Source organism: Netta rufina, assembly GCF_964035555.1.
Source record: "Netta rufina genome assembly, chromosome: 20".
Taxonomy (NCBI): domain Eukaryota; kingdom Metazoa; phylum Chordata; class Aves; order Anseriformes; family Anatidae; genus Netta; species Netta rufina.
The window spans coordinates 8,085,640-8,105,803 of NC_140144.1; the positions used below are offsets into that span (position 1 = coordinate 8,085,640).

Genomic DNA, 20,164 nt, shown 5'->3' on the forward strand with positions numbered 1-20,164 from the left:
AATGACAGGTGTTTGCTCATAACTTCTTCACAGGGAGAAGATCAAGGCAGCCTTGAACAGCAGTTGTTATGGCAGTAACTACAGTAAAAAGCACCCTGGTCTGTCTAGGGCTGATGTTCTTGGTCAGCTTTGATCTCGAGTGCAAGAGCCTGCTGCTGCAGCCAAAAAAGAAAAAACAAAAAACCAACAACTGTGGCAACAGTACTGTCTCTCAGTGAATGCATGTCCAGTGCTATTACATATCCCCCATAAAAAGCCTCCCCAGTCCTTAATTTGCACCTTCTGCTCCTTTATGAATTCCCCTGCTGCTGCAAGTTAGGGCGTGGGCTGAGTTACCTGCACCGTTTCACCCTGAACATGTGTACACGTTAGAGCAGGTTTCCTGCATGATTAGTTTACCTTGCTCAGAGTTCTCCCTGTGAGATCTGAGGTGTAACCCTGTAGCTCAGAATTAATACCCTGCTGCTAATAGCAGGCCATAGGCATTAATAAAAGGGCTGCAAGGCCTCTGGATGTATTTGGCTTTGTCTGACTTTGTGGCTTGCCCCGGAACCTTGTTTTAGCTTGTTTAGCTTTAACAGCAATTTTCTAATGCCCAATTTATCTTACTTTTGCTTAACAGTATAAAAATTATGGTTATGCCACATGATTATACATAGAGAAAATTAACACGTCCTCTGCAAAATGACCTATTTACAATCTTACCTTAGTTCTTAGAGTAGAGAAATGTATCATCATGCAGCTGAGAGCAAAGGCACTGAAAGTGGGGGCACAGAATACGCTGTAGAGGAATACAGGCATGGTATGGTGCTGAAGAATGTAGCAGCTATTACTGATGGTTAAAAATGTGAACTTTGGAGCTGGCAAAAACCCAGGAGTAACAAAGAGAATAGGAAAGTACCCAGTATGATGAGGAGTGGCTGTTTGTAGGGACTTCTGTTGCAACAATGAATTGCAGACCAAAGTGTATAGGTGGTGGGAAACACACAAAATGGCCCCAGGTGAGACACAGAGCAAGAAACCATCACCATACTCGCAGAAAAGAGGAAAACCCCTTACAATGTACTTTGCCCAGCAAAGGATCTGGGATACTGATAACTTGCTGTTGACTGAAATCCACACCCTTCAGACACAGAGGGATGGGGGAAAGGGGGAGCTACTCTTACTATCTGTAAGAGTATTCTTTAATAAAAGATTTTTTTCCCAATTAGATGCAGATTACTAGCAATTATTTGATCATCCTTTAAAAAAAACCTGCAATACTAACAGCAAATTCTTGGCTTTGCATAAAAGGTGTGTTTCCTTTTGCCTGTAACAAGACTGTGAGTGTTACTGTTTTCGGATAAGGATGTTCCAGCTGTCCTTCCAGCGCAAGTCCTTGAGTCCAGCAACAGACAGCGAGGGCTCCCCGTAGGTCACAGGGCTGAATGTGCTGTAGACGAGGTACACTGAGGAGAACCAGGCTACGATCAGTGCTCTGAACATGGTCTTGGGAAGCAGAGATCTGGGACGAGAGAAGGAAAGAGCAGTCAAGTTACACCAATGCTAGCTGAATGCTCCGTCCAAAAGGAAGACGTAAATATGGCTTATCTTTTCTAAAGGAAAATGAAAGGGAAAAAAAAAGCACACACACAAAAACTCAAAAACTCACTGCTTTCCTGCAGCAGCTTGCCAAGGTGCCAACCCTGGAGAAAAGACATGTCACTTGTCTATCTGTACAAATAAAATACCTGCAGAGATAATCGCTGAGATGCTGTAATACAATGGGAATCAGGAGAATCTGGAACGTGAGGGCAGGCAAGTAGTGGTACAGGAAAAGTGTCTTCTCCATCAGGAAGAAGGGCAGGTAATTCACAGCCCAGCCTCCAACACAGATCTCCCCAGCTGATACCCACAGCTGCCACGCATCTGTGGGAGACAGGAGAACATCTCTGACTTGGATCATCTCACAGCACAGACTCTGGAAATTAAAGTTTCTAAAAGGCCATCCATTTACAGTGTGTTTTCTTTTGCCTTGTTTTTTTTTTTAATAGTTTGTGGTAGTATGACCTTTAACTTTACCACACTTAAACTGAAGGGAATGGTTACAATTCTTTCTCCGTGCCCTTATGACATACCCATCAAGACAGAGTACTGCCAACATGAAGCAGAATCACAGCATGTCAACAGAATATACCGCCAGAAAGGTCAGCATAAAACTGCCTGGCCACATGGAGGAGATGGAACTTCTGTTGTAAATACCGTATCTCAAATAAATCCCTCCCCATACAACAAATATTTATTTCTATTATTTTTATATCTGGCACAAAAGATCTCAGTAGAAAGTAAATCTGATGCCTGGAGCTCTTTTACGTCCAGGGAATGACTCAAATGCTATGCTGGCTTTAGGGGGAAAAAGGGGATGCTTTATACTTTTGTGTGTCCCAAATAAAAATGTCAGAGTTAAAGGGCAGGAAAAGGTAATTGCCAAGCACATAGTTGAAAAAAAAATGTGGTTTTGGGTCTGTTAAAGTTTAATAGATCAAAAGCCACCCCCAGTGGAGTCAGACCTTCAGGAATGTCATAAATTTTTCTCCTTCGTCGTACCAAGTACCACAGGGACAGACACACATAGATCACAGCAGCAACGTTAGCTGAAGCCCAGGTGAGAACGTTCCCAAGGAGATGGATCTGGGCCTGTTGGATAGAAGATGGTCTAAGCCAGAAGAAGGAATATGCTGCAGTTCTTTTAGGTAAGTTCAGATATTACCTACACATACTTGCTAAATTAAACTTCAGCTTGTGCCTGGCTAGTAGTCTGATCTTTCCTGGAATGAAGCAAGCAGATAAACTTTGCTGCTTTAAGACTCTTTTGTGAAGTACAGCAGTTAAAATATACTATTGGAGATAAAATCATCTTCTAAATGGAATTAGTAATGAAAACTATTAAAGTGCAGTTTTCCTTTTTTAAAAAAGTGCAAGATGACATGGTTTAATTAAAATAAATCACGGTCATAGTTGTATCACAAGACAAACAAACAAAAAACACGTTCCCACCCCTCAGAAAAAGAATGTTTGCTTTGAAACGTTAAAAATTCTTGGCACAGTATCACCTCCTTGGCTGGAACTGCAACCCTGCTCGCACTCATACATGAACTGAAGTCTGCTTCCTTCACCAGGTTCACATTTTCTCCCACCTCTTGTACTTACACCAGAGGTCGGGTGTAGCCAGTAGGCAATATTTGTATCCATTGTGATCCAGTCAAGAGCAGAGGAGCTGTACTTATGCTCCGTGTCTTCATTTTTCAGTGTGAGTATCTTCCACTAGCAAAAAGTAAACAGAAGGCTTTCGGAATTAGAACGATGACCTAGACAGCAGGCATAGATGAACAACTTCAGATTTAAGATGGTAAATTCCTAACCTGAGATTGGAGAATTATTTTTCATATTTCTTACTGGATATTTATCCATAAAACTGTTTTATTTGTTCTTATATAATGAACTTTTCTTAGTGAATTTCTGAAATGTTAGTAAGGGGCATTGAGACTACTGACCTTACACAACACAATGCTGCAGTTCAGCTGCAGAGAACTTAGCATGCCCAACTGCTCCTCCTCCCCTTTTTTTTTTTTTTTTACACAATTCTAACAGTAATGACAGTTGTGCTGTCATCTAATGCCCAAGTGCATTCATAATTTATTTATTTTTTTCTGGTGAGGAAGCCAAACTACTCTATCAGCAAGGCAGAACCAAGGAATTCTCAGGTTCAGAGTCTGCAGAAATGCTTTGGTTACTACAGCAGAAGAAAGGATGAAGGGAATAGGAAGTTCACCTGTAATTCTGTGAACTTTGCCATGAAGCTGAGGTTTTTACTTATGTCCATCTGTGTGGGAGAGTGGAGTTCCACTTCCCTCTCTTTTTGCTCTTGGCCTGGAAGAAAACACTATGTCTCAGAAATAACATAACAGCTAGAAATCGAGAAAGGGGAACACCCATGTGATATACCCTTAGCTCCTCACACTCTAGGATTTCAGCACTACATCTGGGGGAGCTCTCTGAAGAGACTTGTAAGGATTCTGACATCGGAGTATAATCAAAGCCCACTGAACGGCTGTCTAGACCCACTACTGTGTCTGAGTGTGGACATCCCCATGTCAGTGATCCTGGGAACATCCCCGCTCCGTCTCCAAGGTAATTCCACCAGACTGAGCCCTTCCGCCAACGCCCCACTGCAGGAAGCCCTAGCCTTAGTCACAGAAATTAGCTTAGAGAACACGGCTGAGACGTACTTTTCCCATATCTGTGCTCTTCCACGTTCCACACCATGCTCTGGTGGTAGCCTTTGGACAGCTTCTCTCCAACCACCTCTAGCTGCCGGTATCCCCACTCAGGTAAAGATGCTCCACTGAGCTGAAAGTGAAAGATGATTTTAAACTTACAGTCCTGCCAATCTGAACCTCAGGCTGGAAGTTCCTAGGCCCTGACTGAGCAGCTGATCACAGCTAGGAAATATGTGAAGAGTCACCATGCAATACCGTTTGAACAAATGCTACAGCCATAAAGTCAGTGATTCTGGCAAGCTTTGAGAAGAGATTCTTCACTGTTCCATCTGCTGTCACGTACTACACGGACTCAGCCTCAATTTCTGAGGCAATATTTAAGGCTCAGTTGTATACAATGGTCACAGCCTTCTCAGAAGCAGGACAGCTCTGCATGCTGTGAAAGAATGAAGCCATGAGTACACTCACCTGAAACACATGCTGCCCTTTTACCATACTGAGCAAGTTTATTGTTTTCTTTATTTGTTTTATGTGGTTTAGGCATTTTGGAGGAGTGAGATCAGTAGTTTATGAGATTAGGAATTGCATGGAGGAAAAGCTGTAGGCAAATAAATATAAATCCACTCACCTTTAGCACTGCAGAGGTGTTCACATGAACAAACCTCACTTCTGACAGAATTGTCTTCCACACATCTGTGTCAGACTCCCGATTTACAATTTCCTACGACAGTGAGATGACTTCTGATTAGTATTTTGTCTCAGCTGTTTCTGTTGGAAAACGATGAGCTCCTCCCTTCCCTTTGACTACTCACCACTCTCCAGAGGTTCTGTGCTGGCATGGAGACGTTATAATCAATATAGCAGGAAACTTCTTGGGAGTGGGGGCTAAGAGGGGCAGCAACATCATGCCTGTAAGACAAGAAAAATCAGCATTCACAGATCCTCCAGTACTATTTTCCAAATCTGTTAAAAATAAAACCCATAAAGGTAGTGGATTGGCTTAGAGCAGATTCAGTAGTAAAGCAAATAACCCAAGTGAGCCATTCATACAGACTGCACTGTTTACGCAGAAGGAGAACACTCCCTGCTGCTGAGAGCTGCCAGCAGCAGGCACAGAGGAAGCCAATGCAGACAACTGCCATCCTGGGCTGAAGAACAAGCACCGATTGTGACAAACAGAGATGCTGTTCACTTGGGTTTCCAAAAATGAACAGACTAGGTTTGGAAGGGGCATAGCAGAAGCCCAAGCTCAGGATGCCCCCCTTCCTGCTGTGCATGATATTCAAGTACAGGCTGACTCCCTCTGGGCAGCAGTCAGGGCACCATTTCATGCTGCAGCCTCTGCAAAACAGCCAAGAATCTGTGCCAATGAGCCACAGCACAATGAATTCCTACACATACACATCCTCCTGACTTTCAGAGTGCACCCTATGTGAAGGTGTATGCCACCAAAGTCAGTGGAGACATTACATGACTTTGCGTTAAGTCACCCAAAATACTGCCTATTTTGGAGAGGAGGCAGTGAAGGAGGAGGGATGATGGCTCCCCCAGGGCACTCTGTATTTAGAAATCTGAGAATTATCACAAATTGTCAACGAGACTGAATCCACCATTAGCCCTTCTAAAGGCCACCAGTACAGAAGACCAGAAACAGCAAGCAGGCGCTGAACAGGGTGTGTTCAGTGACACACACAATTGACTTGACAATCCAGTTGTCAAATTAACTGCAGAAAAATAAATAAAGCACAGGGCATCGTTTCCCTGGGGCCCAAGGATTGCCTGTCTAGCTAACCGAGGACCTTCCTAGCCCCACCATTTTCAGAATCCATAAATAACAAGGGTGTGTGCAGCATATCTGAATGCAAGGGTCACTGCACTTCACCCCTGAGCAGTTATTCTGAGACACAACAAAGCAGAATAAGCCACAGGTTTTGGAAGAGCAAAGGATAAGGGAAGGACTCACGTGTTGAGGTACCGAGTCGTGATGCCGTGGACCAGCTGCACGATGTGTCCGTGCCGGACAGGACGGGGTGGGTTACTCACCACCAGCTGCTGCCTGGTGGAGTGACACACAAGAGGAAGTGGTCACGTTCTTCTAAATAATGCAACCTTGTCATGAACAAACCGTTAGGTCAAGATGCTGCAGATAGGGACTGACATTCAGGCAGCAAGATGGGAAATCCAGACAATTTGTAGATTGTACCAGAATGGAAAGAAAGCTCATCGTGGCAAAGGCAAGTTAAGAGCAGAATGACTCACGGGATCAGTGCTGGGATACCGACACCCCAGCCATTCTGTCAGTGGTCTGAATCTAGGTCAGTCAGGAGCAACTTCAGATTATTCCCACCCAACAGCTGTTTGGTGGCCTCAGTGAGGTCTGACAGGTGTTCTTACTACAGCTGACGGCACTTTTGGCAGGATCACAAGACAGATCAATGATTACCATTTCCACCATGGAGACCAAGCTCTCATTTTGCTTCTGGACAGGGCTAGTGCATGTTTTGTCAAGGGGGAACACTGCAGTTCACCTAACTGCTGCCTACACTTTGTTGTTCTATAGAAGAACTTCGCATCCTCCAAGGTTCATGGGAGTCCAGAGTTTGAAGCTAAGAAGATACTGGGTTTCTGTGGATCTCACAAGGAGTCTTGGAGAGTCCCCACATGAAAGGTTTGCACTATGGACAAACTTCCCCAGTGTGGGTATGATTTATAATGGCACACAGGCCTTTTGGTGGGACTGTTTATACAGTTTCTCACAAGAAACCTACAAAAGCAACTTTTTCATCAGTATAAAATGATATCACACAAGGGCTTTTACTGGCAGAACCGCAAGAACAAAGAGTCCTGCTCCTCGCTGACAGTTACAATGCCAAAACACTTTAGCACAAACCAAGCTCTCTCAGGCACAGACACCCACTTGGAATCTCTCCTGATGTGGCAGACTCTACAGCTTATCTCACACTTTCACTACAAAGAAATACTGAATCTGCAAAAGTGATTTCTCTTGTCTTCTGAGACCCATTCAAGTTTGATGAAATTCATCAAAACACTCTACTGCCATGGCTCCCACACTTCAAAAAGCCGAACTTCACTTTCATGCAAAGCACCTAAAGAGTTCCATCAGCCTCATGACTCTTTAAAGTTCCCCTTGCGCACAGCACAGCCCATGTTCTGGTAGATGCAGTTCAGACAGAATTTCTGAGTGCTCAATAATGCTTCTAATTTATTGAGAACTGTGCAAATAGGCACCCTTACCAACTCTGCAGCTGAAATTACTTGTTCATGATCACAAATGGCCTGTAAATCCATACGCAGAGAATACTAACATCCAGTCCAACCTGTGCCCTATTTAGGTTTTGGAAGTGCACTGAAGCTATGCTTACAGCAGCTTGGCATTTAAATATTTTGCATACTCACATTCCAGGATCTTTGACAATCCACCAGTTGTTCACATCCTTGAAGGGATAGCAAGTCACCTGCTGTTGATGGGAACTGCCTCGGCCATTCTCATACCTTTACAGAAGATTTAAAAAAAAAAGCAACACACGTGTGTAACAGTACGTTTCTGTGCTCAACAGTCATTGCAACACAAACCAGCACCAGATCACTGGTTCCACTCCTACACAGCACAGAGAATCTGTGCATTTCCAGTGTTCTCTGAAGGTTTAAGGAAGCCATTTGCAGGACCCAAACTGAGATACCTGCACTGTCAGATGAAGAACCATACTTTCACCCTAACAGTACAGAACCAAAGACATTTCTCACCTGACGGGGTAAGTATTCGTGTGAGAATGGAGCCAACACTGCATGGGCTTGCCCAACACATTCCGGAGAGTGATCTGAGAGCCATAGGCCACCTCTAAGGGCTGACCCTGAGTGATTCGAGCCAGCCCACCCTGAGAAGCATAATGAAAGGGTAAGTGGAAAGAAGCAGAAACAACCCAGAGGCTGTATAAATTCTATTAAGAGTCACTTTTTACTTTAACATAGTTGTATCTTAGTATAATGCCTTCTCATCTGGTGTTATCTTGGAAAATCAATTCTTGAAGCACCGTACTCACCAGAAAGCAAACACATCAAAGCAAGTAACCCCTACAGGGTCTTTGGAAATATCCCTAAAGCCATACTATTTTAAGAGACAGACTAAACACTCTTCTACTCAAAATCATACAATCTTCCTTTAGTTTATGAAGTCACCACTTAAGAGTTCAGCACTGTATCTACTTCTGTGGAGTTTCCTGTAGGAAAGGACAAATCTACAGCAGAAGACTGGACATATTGCTCTTGGTTCACTGGGAAAAGCTTTCATCTGCTATTAGGATTTCAGTCCTCATTGCTTCAACTTAAAGCAAGTACTAGACCAGCAGTAAAATGACATGAAAGGAATACATGTGCAGGATTACAGGAACAAGAATGCAGACCTTTCTTCTAAATGTGAACACAAGACAGACCATCCTCTCATCTCCCCTAAAAATTAATTTCACGACCACGGTTCATTTACCTCTAAGCTGGCTTGGAAAGCACTTGTCATAATCTGGTCATGAGGCCCAGAGCGATACAGCAAAGTCAAGTGAACATAGAAGAAGGACAGGTACATTGCCATGGGGATGATGATGAGGGCCAGTCCCCTAGCTAGAAAATGGCACAGTAAGGAAACCTAAAAAGAACACAGAGAACTCACTAGTTTCATGCTCCACATATTAAAAATCCTAAAAATGCCAGTGCATTTGGCTTGTTTTGTTTGCCTTTTTTAAGTTTTCCTAACCACCCTCCTTCAGCTGTAACTCTGAGGACAGCTGGATAACTTCAGCTGAGGATTTGAACTGGAGCCAGCAGGAGGTCTGTGAAACACTACAGGTTTTGAGTGAAAAATCACCAAGAGGTGGATAAAAGCAGAAAAGCCAGTCATATATACATGTTTTTCTTAAACTTAACTCCATCTTCCCCAGCAACTGAGCTGGAGAACTGTTTTATGGCATGAGGGTTTGCAGGCCATGACAAAGAACGTTAGCGCAAAAAACAGCTACAGAGAGCATCGTTATCTGAGGGCTTGCAGGGCATCCAGCTGGCTCCTGTTCTGAAAAGTTACACACAATATAATTTGCATGTTGCACCACCTACGTTTGACAAGTTCTGGTTTCCTAACATTTGCCAGAAGTGGAGTCCTGCGATGGCCAAGAGCAGCATATAGGTAAACAGGCCCATATATTTCACTCTGAAACGAGAACACATAAAAACTGAACAGGGTTAAAAACTACACAGATTTACTACTATTACTTAACGCATGATGTAAACATTCAAACTTTCTCTTGGAACGGATGCATTTAAGTCCAAAGGCTTAGATTCAAGATAAGTGTGGTACAACAACATAAATAAGCTTCAAGGCTTTAACACCAGATGATGTCATTTATTTGCTCATTGCATTAAATAACTGCAGTGACAGAGAAACCTCTTGATAACAAGGTGGCAGATCACAAAGCACAGGGTCTATAAATTCTGACTTACTAAAGCTTCAGGTAACAATGAGGGAGAGGTGAAATGCTGATGCTAACTTGAAACATAAAGCTATCTCCAAGAAACATGTTTTGCTCTTTCCTGAACCCTCTTATGCCCAGTATTGCTCACTGTGAATTGACATCCTCTCTATAGAAACAGTCTAACTCGTAAAAAGTCATAAAGAGGTCCACTCAGAAAAGCACCAAGAAAGAATCTTGAAAATCTGAAGCCCCACCAATACCTCAGATAGGAGGCAGGAAAGCAGGCAGGACAGACAGACATGCCATCACTTACCCAACTGCACAAGAACAAGCCACTCCAGTCAACAGAAGCCAAACCCACCAACTTGCAGAGAAGGAACTTAAATAAAAGAACAAAGAAAACAATGTTAAGGCGGTATCTGGGCACATTCTTAGGATCCTGAATTTAGGTAATTTGACTTGTAAAAAGCTCCTCTATTCCTTACTCTGAGGTATCTCATTCTGAACCTCCCAAGCCACAAACTCTCAGCCCTGCCCTACAGGATGTTTTCAAATGTACCTCTCTGTATTTTGAAAAGCAACACTGAACACTACCTGCCTTCTGATACTAGAAATAAAAGAAATGCATTAAGTCACTTGCTGGCCTCTGCTTACAGAAGATTTTATTTCACTAAAGATTACTTTAGTTTAACCTCTGCAAGGATGAGAGAATGTTTGAAATCATGAGAAGAGACAAGGATCTCTAGATTCAGTGCCTGTAATTGGTAACAAAGGAGCATAAATAACCTATTATCCTCAGTGTTTCTGTGGGTAGAAGGAAACTTTACAATATAAGATCTGGGTGGGCAAAGGAGCGCTCCCAGGGGATTTTATTTTTTATAACAAAATGACAACCTTGCTACCAGTTAAAACTGTCACAGTCTGTAACAAAGAGTCACCACAGGATTACCCAGAATGATGGGAGGCAATCCAGCTTTACCTGTGCCTTTGCAAATTGTAGAACTTCAGGTAGGACAAAACCGCAAGTAGGATAAAAAAAATCAGTATGGATTCCAGGAGCATGAACCTTGACTGAGTGATCAAAGAGTTCTCTGTTGGAAAAGAGACAGACAAAAGTAGAGAAACTTATCTGTAGGCAAGCGCCAGGTCGGACAATAACATCATTATGCTTGGACCTGCCCCTTCAAGGACAGCCAATTTATATGCAATTCTACTGGCAATAACAGGGCGGTGTTGGGTTAAAAGAATAAAAACCTTCCAGCAGGAGCAAAGTACATGGCCAATAACTGTCTCCAAAGACAAAGTGATGGACAAGTAGCAGAGTCTGTCAAGAGGCAGATAAAGCTGCTGTGCTTGCCTACAAAGGCAAAGAAAATCAATGCTGGGAGATCCAGACACGTGCTTCTCATGGCAGCAAGAGTTGAGGCAGCGACCCAAGCAGGCATGATGACAAATCTTTAAGAAAAGGAGCTGCAAATCCTGCTTTGTGCAGGATTCCCCAAACCAGAACCAGAGCAGCAGTTAGCTCTCCTAGTCTCTCCTAGTTCCTCCAGAGCACTAAAGGGCTGATGAAAGGCTCTTTCCCTTTCAGGCATCTTCCAGCAAAATCTCAGAAAAAAAAAAAAAACAACAACCAAGATACACAGATACCAGAACAGTGTCAAATGACGGTGCAAAGGCCACAAGCAGTTTGAAGACGAAGAAATTTGATGAGCTCCAACTGTAAGTGAGGTCATCCTGCTGTTATAAACCAGTAAACCTCTAAGGATCAGAGTACAGGACTCCTTGGATGCAAGAAATGTGGGTTCCGCGAGGCTGTTAAGGCTGCACACTTTGCTCAATAATGAAGGGAACTAACAGTATCTTGTAGAAAGTCTCAGCCCAGAATGGCAGCCACAGAGCTCTAAGGATGAGAGAGGCACAGCAGAGACTGACACAGGTCGGGACCGTTCTCCCCCTGTACGAAGAATGGGGTTCCAGGGAATAAACTTACCTAAGAGAATCAGCAGAGCACCTCCAAGCGCAGCACAATGGGAGAACTGCAGTTCTACCAAGATCTGGTATGCTAAAGGGATACAGAGAGCACCAGCCAGCGCCGGCAGGAGTCGCAAGGACCAAACGGGAACATTCATGCTATATTCTGAAATCAAGAGATAGCAGATTTGGAAGATATTAATTGCAGAGAAGCCTGATCAGTACAGAACTCCTTACGACTATAACTACATTAAACAAGTTGAATTTAGTTTCTATTTTTAGTACCTTATTGACAGGCTTTTACTGCTTAAACTATTTAAACTGATCTTAAAAGTGTGTGCTATAGAATCATAATGTCTTAAACTTCTGCTAGAATCCAGCATAATACTACTTTAAGAGTAACTGAAGGAATCACATAAATTATTATTTCCACTACTCAGGCAAAAGTAGTCTGCCAGCCGCTGAAATACTGCTTTCTTCCCCAAAAGAATTAGGCAGTGAAGATCAGTTCTTACCAGCTCCAATCCTGTTCCATAAGAAGTTTCCATCAAATCCTCCTAGGTAACCTGCAACATAAGCAACAATTCAGAATTTTCAGTGTCCAAACAAGTATAAAAATGAGTGCTAAACTAGTTCTGGAACCATTTCTTAAACACTGGTCATAAAAGCCCCAAAAGAAGATCCAAAAGGATCCTCTTTTGTACTGTTTTGCCTGCAGCAGAGCTTGATGAAGAATAGCATGAGGAACATAAACAGGGAACGACAAATTCTCACTGACACAGTGATATATATATATTTAATCCCTCCTTCCCATACAAACACTCTTATGTTGTGCATATCTCAGCTACAGAAAGGAACTCAGGCCTGAAACTCTGCTTGTTTTCTACTCTTTCTGGTCACTAGCAATTCTCATCTTACTTTCCTCTTTATCCAAAGGACTGGATAGCAGTGAGGTAATGGATACATGGCTCCATCACTTCCCTAGTCCTCATGCAATAGCCCTATGACAATACTAAATAAGGGAAATCCTAATTCTCTCTGCTTCAGGATCTCTCAGCTGCCCTGTGCTTTTTCCCCAGTGAGAGGATCTGATACCTCATTTCTAACCAGCACTTCTCCCTACCAGAGCAGCAGGCACTAGAGAGTTCTCAGTTTCAGAAGGCGCCCTACCTCCCAAAGCCAGCAGCATATGGCCAAAAGGTGGGCCGCTGTCATCGACGAAGAAGATTCTCTTCATGTAGAGGGAAACAAATTGGCCATAATAAACTTCATCAAAACTGGAACACAAGAGACAGAAACACATTAAGTCCAACTAGAAGTATCCTGCTGGTTACAGAGAGATTAGGGCAGAAAACACTGATCCACTGGCAGAAGGCTAAGAATATAAGGAAGCACCATAGCTTTGGCCCCCTTACCTTCCCCTCAGGGGTTTCTATTAGGGAGACATTATCACTTTACACACAGGGACTGACAGATCAGCTCTGCTCTGCCACTCCTGCATTCTTACTCACAAATAGTTAAAAAAGTTGCGTTGGTCAAGTAGGAAGCAGACTGTTTTACTCACACCACAGCACGGGGATAGGAAAGCCCCCAGAGACGGCTTATTAACCCCATCACAGTCAGCACCACAAGGTTCACATTTATCTCCGCCGTAACCACAACCGGGTTCTTCAGAAATCCCAACATCCTGTCAAAGGTCTGTCCAAACCTTCAAGGACAAGCAGAGAAGCACAGCAGTCACCATTTCACTCAAAACCTGGTTGACAACCAGCATGCACGACTCTGCTACTAGCAGCTCATGGCAACTGATCTTCTGAAGTTCTTTTTTTCACAATTATGTGTTTTCTGCTATATCTACAGTAGCAACTTTGAAAACAAAGTTACTAAATTACTGTCTGCCCACATACACCTAACTTTTCACTTGCCCTACTTCTACATTCATATAGTTTTCTGTCATCAACAGTAAGCTGGAAATTTTGCACATTCCTACATTGCTTCTGCAGAAACACAAGAGATTAACTCAAACCTATACTCTGCTGTTTGTGCTAGGCAAAACTTCATGCCCACTGATGTTACTGAAAGGCAAGCCACATGCTCAGACACCAGACTGCTTGGGTAACTTTAAAAAGAAAAAAAATGGTTACTTCTTTACAAATTGAGTGTATTTGCTTGGTGGGTGGGGAGTAGAGCCCACAAACATCCTCTAGCTAAAAAAGCAGGCTACCTGCGAGGGTGCTGCAGGAGCGTAGCACAGCCTAGTGGGGGAGTGCTGCAGGGCGCAGGAGAGACCTGTTGTACGGGCAGAACGGCTGGAAGCGAGGAATACTGTCAGGAACTGTAAGGAAGCAGTGCTGCACCTCCTCACCTCACTGTCACTGCACGTTACTGGAATGAATCCTTCTGTATGGCTTTGGTGGGGGGGCCAACAAAGCAGGACGTGAGCACATCGCCACCACCAGATGCGGTGCCACTGTCCTGGTTCCTCGCTGCCTACAAAACACGAGCGCTGGTCAGCTCTGCATCACCCTGGGGACCAGCAAGAAGCCCCCTGCCCGCCCCTGGACAAGGGCAGGCCCTGGCACCCCAAAGACCCCCTGATGGGGACGCCCCCGCTCTGGGCCAGTTCCCTGCTCCCCGCAGGAGCACAGCACCGTCCTCACCAGGCTCCTGCACCTCCCGCAGCCCTGTGACTGAGGGGGCAGCGGGCCCCAGGCCTCGCCCCCCCCCCTTGAGTGAACGGGACCCCTGACCCCCCCCACAAGCAGCCCTTGAGCTCTATGGGGCCAACGGGACCCAGCCTCGAGCCGTGGGGATCGGGGCCACTGCCCTCACCAGGCCTCTCCCCCAGCCCCCCCGAGCCTTACGGAGCTGTGGGGGCAGCAGGAGCCCGGCCCCCAGCCCCAAGGGGAGGCGGCGGCGGCACCGGGAGCCGGGCCCGAGAAGACGACGCCCCCCTCACCCGCCCCCTCCTCCGCACCTAAGGGGCGGTGCCGCGCCGCCGGATGTGACGTCAGACGCAGCAGGAAGGCGGCCGGGCGCGTTGCCATGGCAACGCCTGCCCACGGGAAAGGGACCGCACTGTCATGGCGGCTCTTCGCTGGGTCCTGGCAGGGTACAAGCACGCCGGGACACGGCGCTGGGTCCTGGCAGGGCTACGTAGCCTTCTTTAAAAATCTTAAAAATAACTCCGTTTGCCTTAAAACCTTTAACTAAAAGAACGAGAGGAAGGCCTTAAGAATTTGAGAAAAGCATAACCTGCTTTATTTTTTTTAATTTTTTTATTTAAATAAGGAGAATTCTTTCATATGGAAAGAGCTAATACAATCACATATTTGAAAGGAGAAACAATAGGTACTGAAACGAGGAAAAAGGGCAATAAAGAGTGTGCCGCAACTGGCCTGGTGATGCCGTGATTCGAGTTCCGGTCCAAGTAAAAGTTTCCAAAAAATATAAACAGGTTGCACGTTACACAATTATCCATCGTCTGCCCTTTCAAATATCTGGTCTACATGAAAAGACAAAGAGAGGAAAGGCCAAAAAAGATTTACTATACAGGTCATGAGGTTAAAAGCTGTAAGGAGTACAATATCCCCTTGAGAAACAACAAATGCAATTTATACAGAACCAGAGGAAGGATTCCAGCTAAGGACGACGCCTTGAGACATGCTAAGGGGGGAGCGCCTCGCTGCTGCTGCTGTGATTCCAGGGTCACGGGGGCGGCCGCAGCCCTCCTGAGCTGGCGGGGACGCAGCAAACACAAGTGGGTGCCCGCAGCCGCTAGGAAAATGTGGTGGTCTTTGGATCAAAACAACAATAAAACAAATAAACGTCGGTGGATCGCTGCTGTCGCATCACAGGCAGCAGTCTGCTTTAGCAAAATTCTCGTTTCCTACTGCCGGGCCACAACCAAGTATCCCGATGCCTGTTGTAAGGTAATTCTTACAAGTGCATCTGTCTTGTAAGGAAACTAGGCTGCTGTATATCGAAAATAACCCACGCTACAAGGAATTAACCTGTGCTTAACTAGCCAGAAGCAAAACAGAAGGTTAACAAAACGCAACAGAACAAGACCTTCGCATGCAGTGGTGCTCGCTTCAAAGTGAATATAGTAGCCTGCCAGAAGGTGAGACATAGCAAAAATGCTAAGCTCGTTTTTTCATATATATCTATAAATACACAGGAACCACAGGGCAGCTTGTAGCTTTGCAGCATTCTTGCAAGGAAACTGTTAAATGGAGTGCCTCTCTGCATGAGCACGAACACATGTGGAGTTCAATGGGCTGCAAACACATTCAGAGGGACTGACTACTGACTGTAGAGCTGTCACCTGGCAGAGCCAGGAGTGAATTATGAGAGATCAACAATACCTGTTTCACTGGTGACTGTGCTGCTTCCACCTGTCATTTGCTTTTTTCCCCTAACCTTTTTTTTTTTTTTTTTTTTTCTCTCTCAAGAGCCAAAAGCAGGCTGAGCTGAGAGGAAAGCAGCACTGAACACAGCTGCTAGGCCATGAATCACTGCATACAGAGCTGGTTACACACGTGCTTCAGGCCTTCATCTGCACAAAAAGCAGCAAAGTCAGTCTCTGAATATTTCTGCCTCACCCATTTTTGCTGAAATATGGATCCCACCTCTCCCTCCCACTGCACACTGCACCTTTCCAGCAGGAGCCTGCAATTTAGTACCAGATTTCCAGTAAAAGCAAAAGCAACTCGCAAAGGAATAAATCATCAGGACCCTACCCTTCAGCAATATAGACGGCAAGCAGAAGTATCCCCCTATAAACCATCTCAACATTCAGTACATCTCCATTCTCCTCTTCCCCAAGCTGACCTTTTAATCAGTGCACCAGCACCCCTGGCATTTCTGCATGTTGAGGATCAGAGACCTTCCTTGCGACTTGAGAGCACTGCAAAATGCAGTAACCTCAAGCTAGCTTTAAACAAAAATACATGCCAGAGAAGGATATTGCACCTTAGAAATTTGGGCTCTAAAACTGCTTTCCAACACACAAAACTCCATTAAGTGAAAGAGCGTCTTGCCAACTGCAGCTGACAGTCACGCAAAGGAGAGGAATGGAATGAAGCTCACATGCATTTCTTGGCCTTTCCTGCACAGAATAATTCAGACATAATATATAAATAGAGCAGTGAAACAATTACTTTTTCACCTAGACCTACAACATCAAATGCGTATAAATAAATTCTAGTGTTTTATTCTGTTGGGGGAAGGATGGGGGGAGTTAGAAAGAAGGGTGACCTTTTTCAACAGGAAGTATCGTAGTTCTGATGGCATTTACACCAGAGGGACTGCAATATCTTGCATCTATCAATAACCCAGTTTCTCCAACACATTTGACCATTTTAAAGTCATATAGGTGGGAGGAAAGAGGTTAGTGTCTTTGTAAAGCTTAAGTAGTGTGTTTAGGGTAGGAAAGAGATGAGAAGAAGGGAGCCTGGATAAGTCTCTTTAGCCATTACAGTTAGATTCTGAGCTGATATTAGCTAGGGCCAGCTGGGCAGGAGGATAATAAAAAAAAAGAATTAAAGACAACTCTGTTGTTCATGATATTCCAAGGAAGAAAATAAAAAAGGGGGGTGGGATGACTTACTAGTGGAGCAATCTTTGGAAAATGTCGGGAGCAGGACTAGCAGATGAGGAAGCAGGTCTGGGAGATGTTTGAAAGCTAAGGAAATATTTGTCGCTTAATCTCAAACCCTGTACTCTAGGGAGGTACTCTGGCACACACTGCTCTGAAGTTAAAAATCCATAAAACATGAGGAACAAAAAAAGAGCTCTTACTTTTCCTTAAAAGTACCATCCTATCCCTTTCCCTTCAGGTTCTCTGCCACAGTCAACGGGGACACCTGTGGAGAGGGAACATACTATTTCTAAGTTAGTTTAGGTTTCTAAGCTCTTTTTAAAGCTACTGTATAAAATTCTTATTTATACCTAGCTTAAAACTTCAAATGCATCCCTAGAAAGTTATGAAGGATCTTTCCAAGAAAGGGGGAAAAAAGCAACAAGAAAAGAAACAAGAACACCTTTCAGATCCCTTCCCAAATACATTCTTTGTTCAAAATATCTTCTTTGGAACCACCAACAAATGACTTGCTGCCATCTAGCAGATGCTGACGGCACAACCAGTTAGCAAGCTATCACCTACTGTGGAAATGAAGTTTTCTTTCCATCATTTCAGAGTGACCAGCCTACTTCACATTTTGAAAGAGCTAAACAACACAAACCAGGTTAGCTGAAAGTAGCTGATACTTAAGACTACGATCAGCTGAAGGACTCCAAGCACTTTCAGGAACTTGCAAGTCCATCCTAAAATCTACATACACACGCGCACACACACGCAGCACACAAACCGAAAACCAAATAACCGAAGAAATAAAAACCCAACCCACTCCCACTGGGACCCTCCTTTCATATACCATCAAATACTGGCGAGGAAGTGTAAGGTTGTGACACCGTGTATGTGCTATATGCAATTACATCAAAACTAAAGAACCCTTTACTGTTCACCTGGGGAAGGAGATCAAAAGGATGATTCCAAACTGGCTCTGTAACCATGCGCTTCCAACCGAAAAAAGGAGGTTCCATGTGTGCTAAAAAGGCTGCCTTGCAGAGGGGCTCCCTTACTAATGCGTTTCTATGCAAATTTTACAAGAGGCCATGACAGGAACAGAAAGACCGACCAAGGGAAGAGGGAGAAGAACAAAGCTTAGGAGAGCAGCCCCAAGGGATGAGCTCAATATAGAACAAGTCTCAGGAGACACGAAGAATTAGAGCGGCCAAGGTAGGGAGCATAAGAGAGCATCACAACTACAAAAAGTAGTCCAAACAAACCCGTTGGTGCTAGCCAACTCTTCTGACCCATGTGCGATGAGGAGATTTCGCTTAGAAGATTTTACATTTTGTAAATCCATGATTTACATTTCACTGCGTGTTTGGCAGTCACTAAAATAAAATCCGAAACAAACAAAAAAAACAGATCCAGAGGAGCTTGCAACAGAAATTTTGGTGCTTTTCCTTAAAACGAAAATGCCACATTTTGTTGTGCACAAGGCACCCCAAAGCTACAGTTAAAGTGGTGCAAGTTTCAAGATGAATGTACTGACTTACTATATACCTTCAGTACAGATTTCTAATGCAAGCACTGCTTCTAGCTTAAAACAAAAATACTGAAAAATTAATGAATGCCATAACTGTCCTGTGTTTTCTTTTTTTTGTTTGTTTTTTGTTTTTCCACTTAATCTGAAAGGCTAGATCATCTGGGAAAAAAAAACACTTAAGCCAACTCAGTTTAGGAGTCTTGATTCTAAGCATAGCACAGAACCATGTATAAAAACTACGGAGGGTTCTGTCAGAACATAATTTTAGTTAAACGGACTTATTTTCTGGAAGGAATGGGGAAAGCAGAAAGAAGGGGGGGGAAAAGTGATAGAACATATAAAAGTTCTGCTATAAACAAGGATATAGCTTCTTTTTTTCTCTGTAAAAACCTCAGCTGCCTTTAAAATGAAAAACCTCAAACTAACCCCTCTCCCCCAGTTGCCACTCTGCTTAGACAGAAGTAGGGAAGGAGAAGGATGGGCTTTGCCAAGTGAGCTATCACAGCTACCTGTGCATGGGGCAAAAAAAAAAAAAAAAAAAAAAAAAAAGAAAAGGCTCGAGCCACTTAAAAGTCACACGGTTGGTTTGTTTTAAAGCAAGCAGGTCAATGTCATATCCACTGTTTCAAACTGCTTTGTTGGAAGAGGGACTCGGATGATGTCGCTGTAGTCAGTCAGTGTGGGGCGGGGAGTAGGTCTGGTGAAGTTTTCAGGAGATCCAGTGGGGTCCAGTCTTAGCTGCAGTGCCTCTCAGGACCAGCTGGGCATCAGAGGTGCTCCTAGGCCTTGCTTTCCTCCACTTTTACTGCCTGAGGTTTGATCGCTCCTGTGCGCACTGGCTTCATCTGGTTTGTGGATGCTGTTTCTTGCAGCTTTACTGCTCCCAGATTGGCTTTACTTTCATCCACCCGCTGCTTTGCCTTTTGATACACAGAAAGGAGGCATTAGATAGCACAGATACTTGTACGCAGATACAAAAACCAACCGTGACCATCACTCGTGCAAGTCATCAAATTTGCTCCAAAATTCAGGTATTATCTCTGTTCTGTTACTCTGTTTTCCCTAAAACACCTTATACATAAGGATCTTGAAGAGCCCATAAAAACTCAACGGTAAAAAACGTAAGCACCATAAGACAGGTCATCCCCTACTCCTGATCTCTGATCACACAGCGTTACTCACGGGCTCGGTACAGTCCCCACCCACCCATCATCCACTCTCTTGCCCTCCCTGCAGGAAAAACAACTTCCACGTAGAGCTTTACTACACTGCCACCCCTCTGGAGGACAAGGCCCCAGTGTGACACTAGAAGCACAGACGCTGTGGGGTCACAGTG

At 44.2% G+C, this 20,164-nt stretch overlaps 2 protein-coding genes across 9 annotated transcripts in view; both read right to left on the minus strand.

Moving 5' to 3' along the window:
• Positions 1-1,155: 1,155 nt before the first annotated feature.
• On the minus strand, positions 1,156-14,677 carry POMT1 (protein O-mannosyltransferase 1). 2 transcript variants are annotated; one of them, XM_084299250.1, is made up of 21 exons: positions 14,575-14,677; positions 14,076-14,200; positions 13,275-13,418; positions 12,881-12,987; positions 12,226-12,276; positions 11,730-11,876; positions 10,716-10,827; positions 10,050-10,115; positions 9,381-9,474; positions 8,761-8,916; positions 8,025-8,155; positions 7,677-7,772; positions 6,223-6,315; positions 5,072-5,168; positions 4,888-4,980; positions 4,269-4,389; positions 3,812-3,909; positions 3,190-3,303; positions 2,550-2,676; positions 1,731-1,908; positions 1,156-1,504 (listed from the first exon to the last, which is right to left on the minus strand). In XM_084299250.1, the coding sequence occupies exons 3-21, from the start codon at positions 13,394-13,396 to the stop codon at positions 1,330-1,332; spliced, it is 2,178 nt and encodes a 725-aa protein (XP_084155376.1). In that variant the 5' UTR covers positions 13,397-13,418; positions 14,076-14,200; positions 14,575-14,677; the 3' UTR covers positions 1,156-1,329. The 2 variants fall into 2 exon arrangements, with proteins under 2 accessions (XP_084155376.1, XP_084155377.1); XM_084299251.1 differs by having other exon boundaries at positions 14,076-14,196; positions 14,575-14,663.
• Positions 14,678-18,719: 4,042 nt separating this feature from the next.
• PRRC2B (proline rich coiled-coil 2B) overlaps positions 18,720-20,164 on the minus strand; it is a 45,507-nt gene continuing 44,062 nt past the window's right edge. For all 7 annotated transcript variants that reach the window (XM_084299027.1, XM_084299031.1, XM_084299030.1 and 4 more), the window contains one exon: positions 18,720-19,748. In XM_084299027.1, coding sequence (XP_084155153.1) covers positions 19,608-19,748 — 141 coding nt within the window. In that variant the 3' untranslated portion in view covers positions 18,720-19,607. The remainder of the gene's footprint in view (positions 19,749-20,164) is intronic.

Excerpts from the sequence above, each read along its gene's own strand:
- POMT1 (XM_084299250.1), bottom strand. The coding sequence starts at position 13,396 with ATGTTGGGATTTCTGAAGAACCCGGTTGTGGTTACGGCGGAGATAAAT. Across the intron at positions 12,988-13,274 it reads TCCTATCCCCGTGCTGTGGT|TTTTGATGAAGTTTATTATG; the intron begins GTGAGTAAAACA and ends CTTGTGTTCCAG. Across the intron at positions 2,677-3,189 it reads GGCTACACCCGACCTCTGGT|GCCCAGATCCATCTCCTTGG; the intron begins GTAAGTACAAGA and ends TCTATCCAACAG.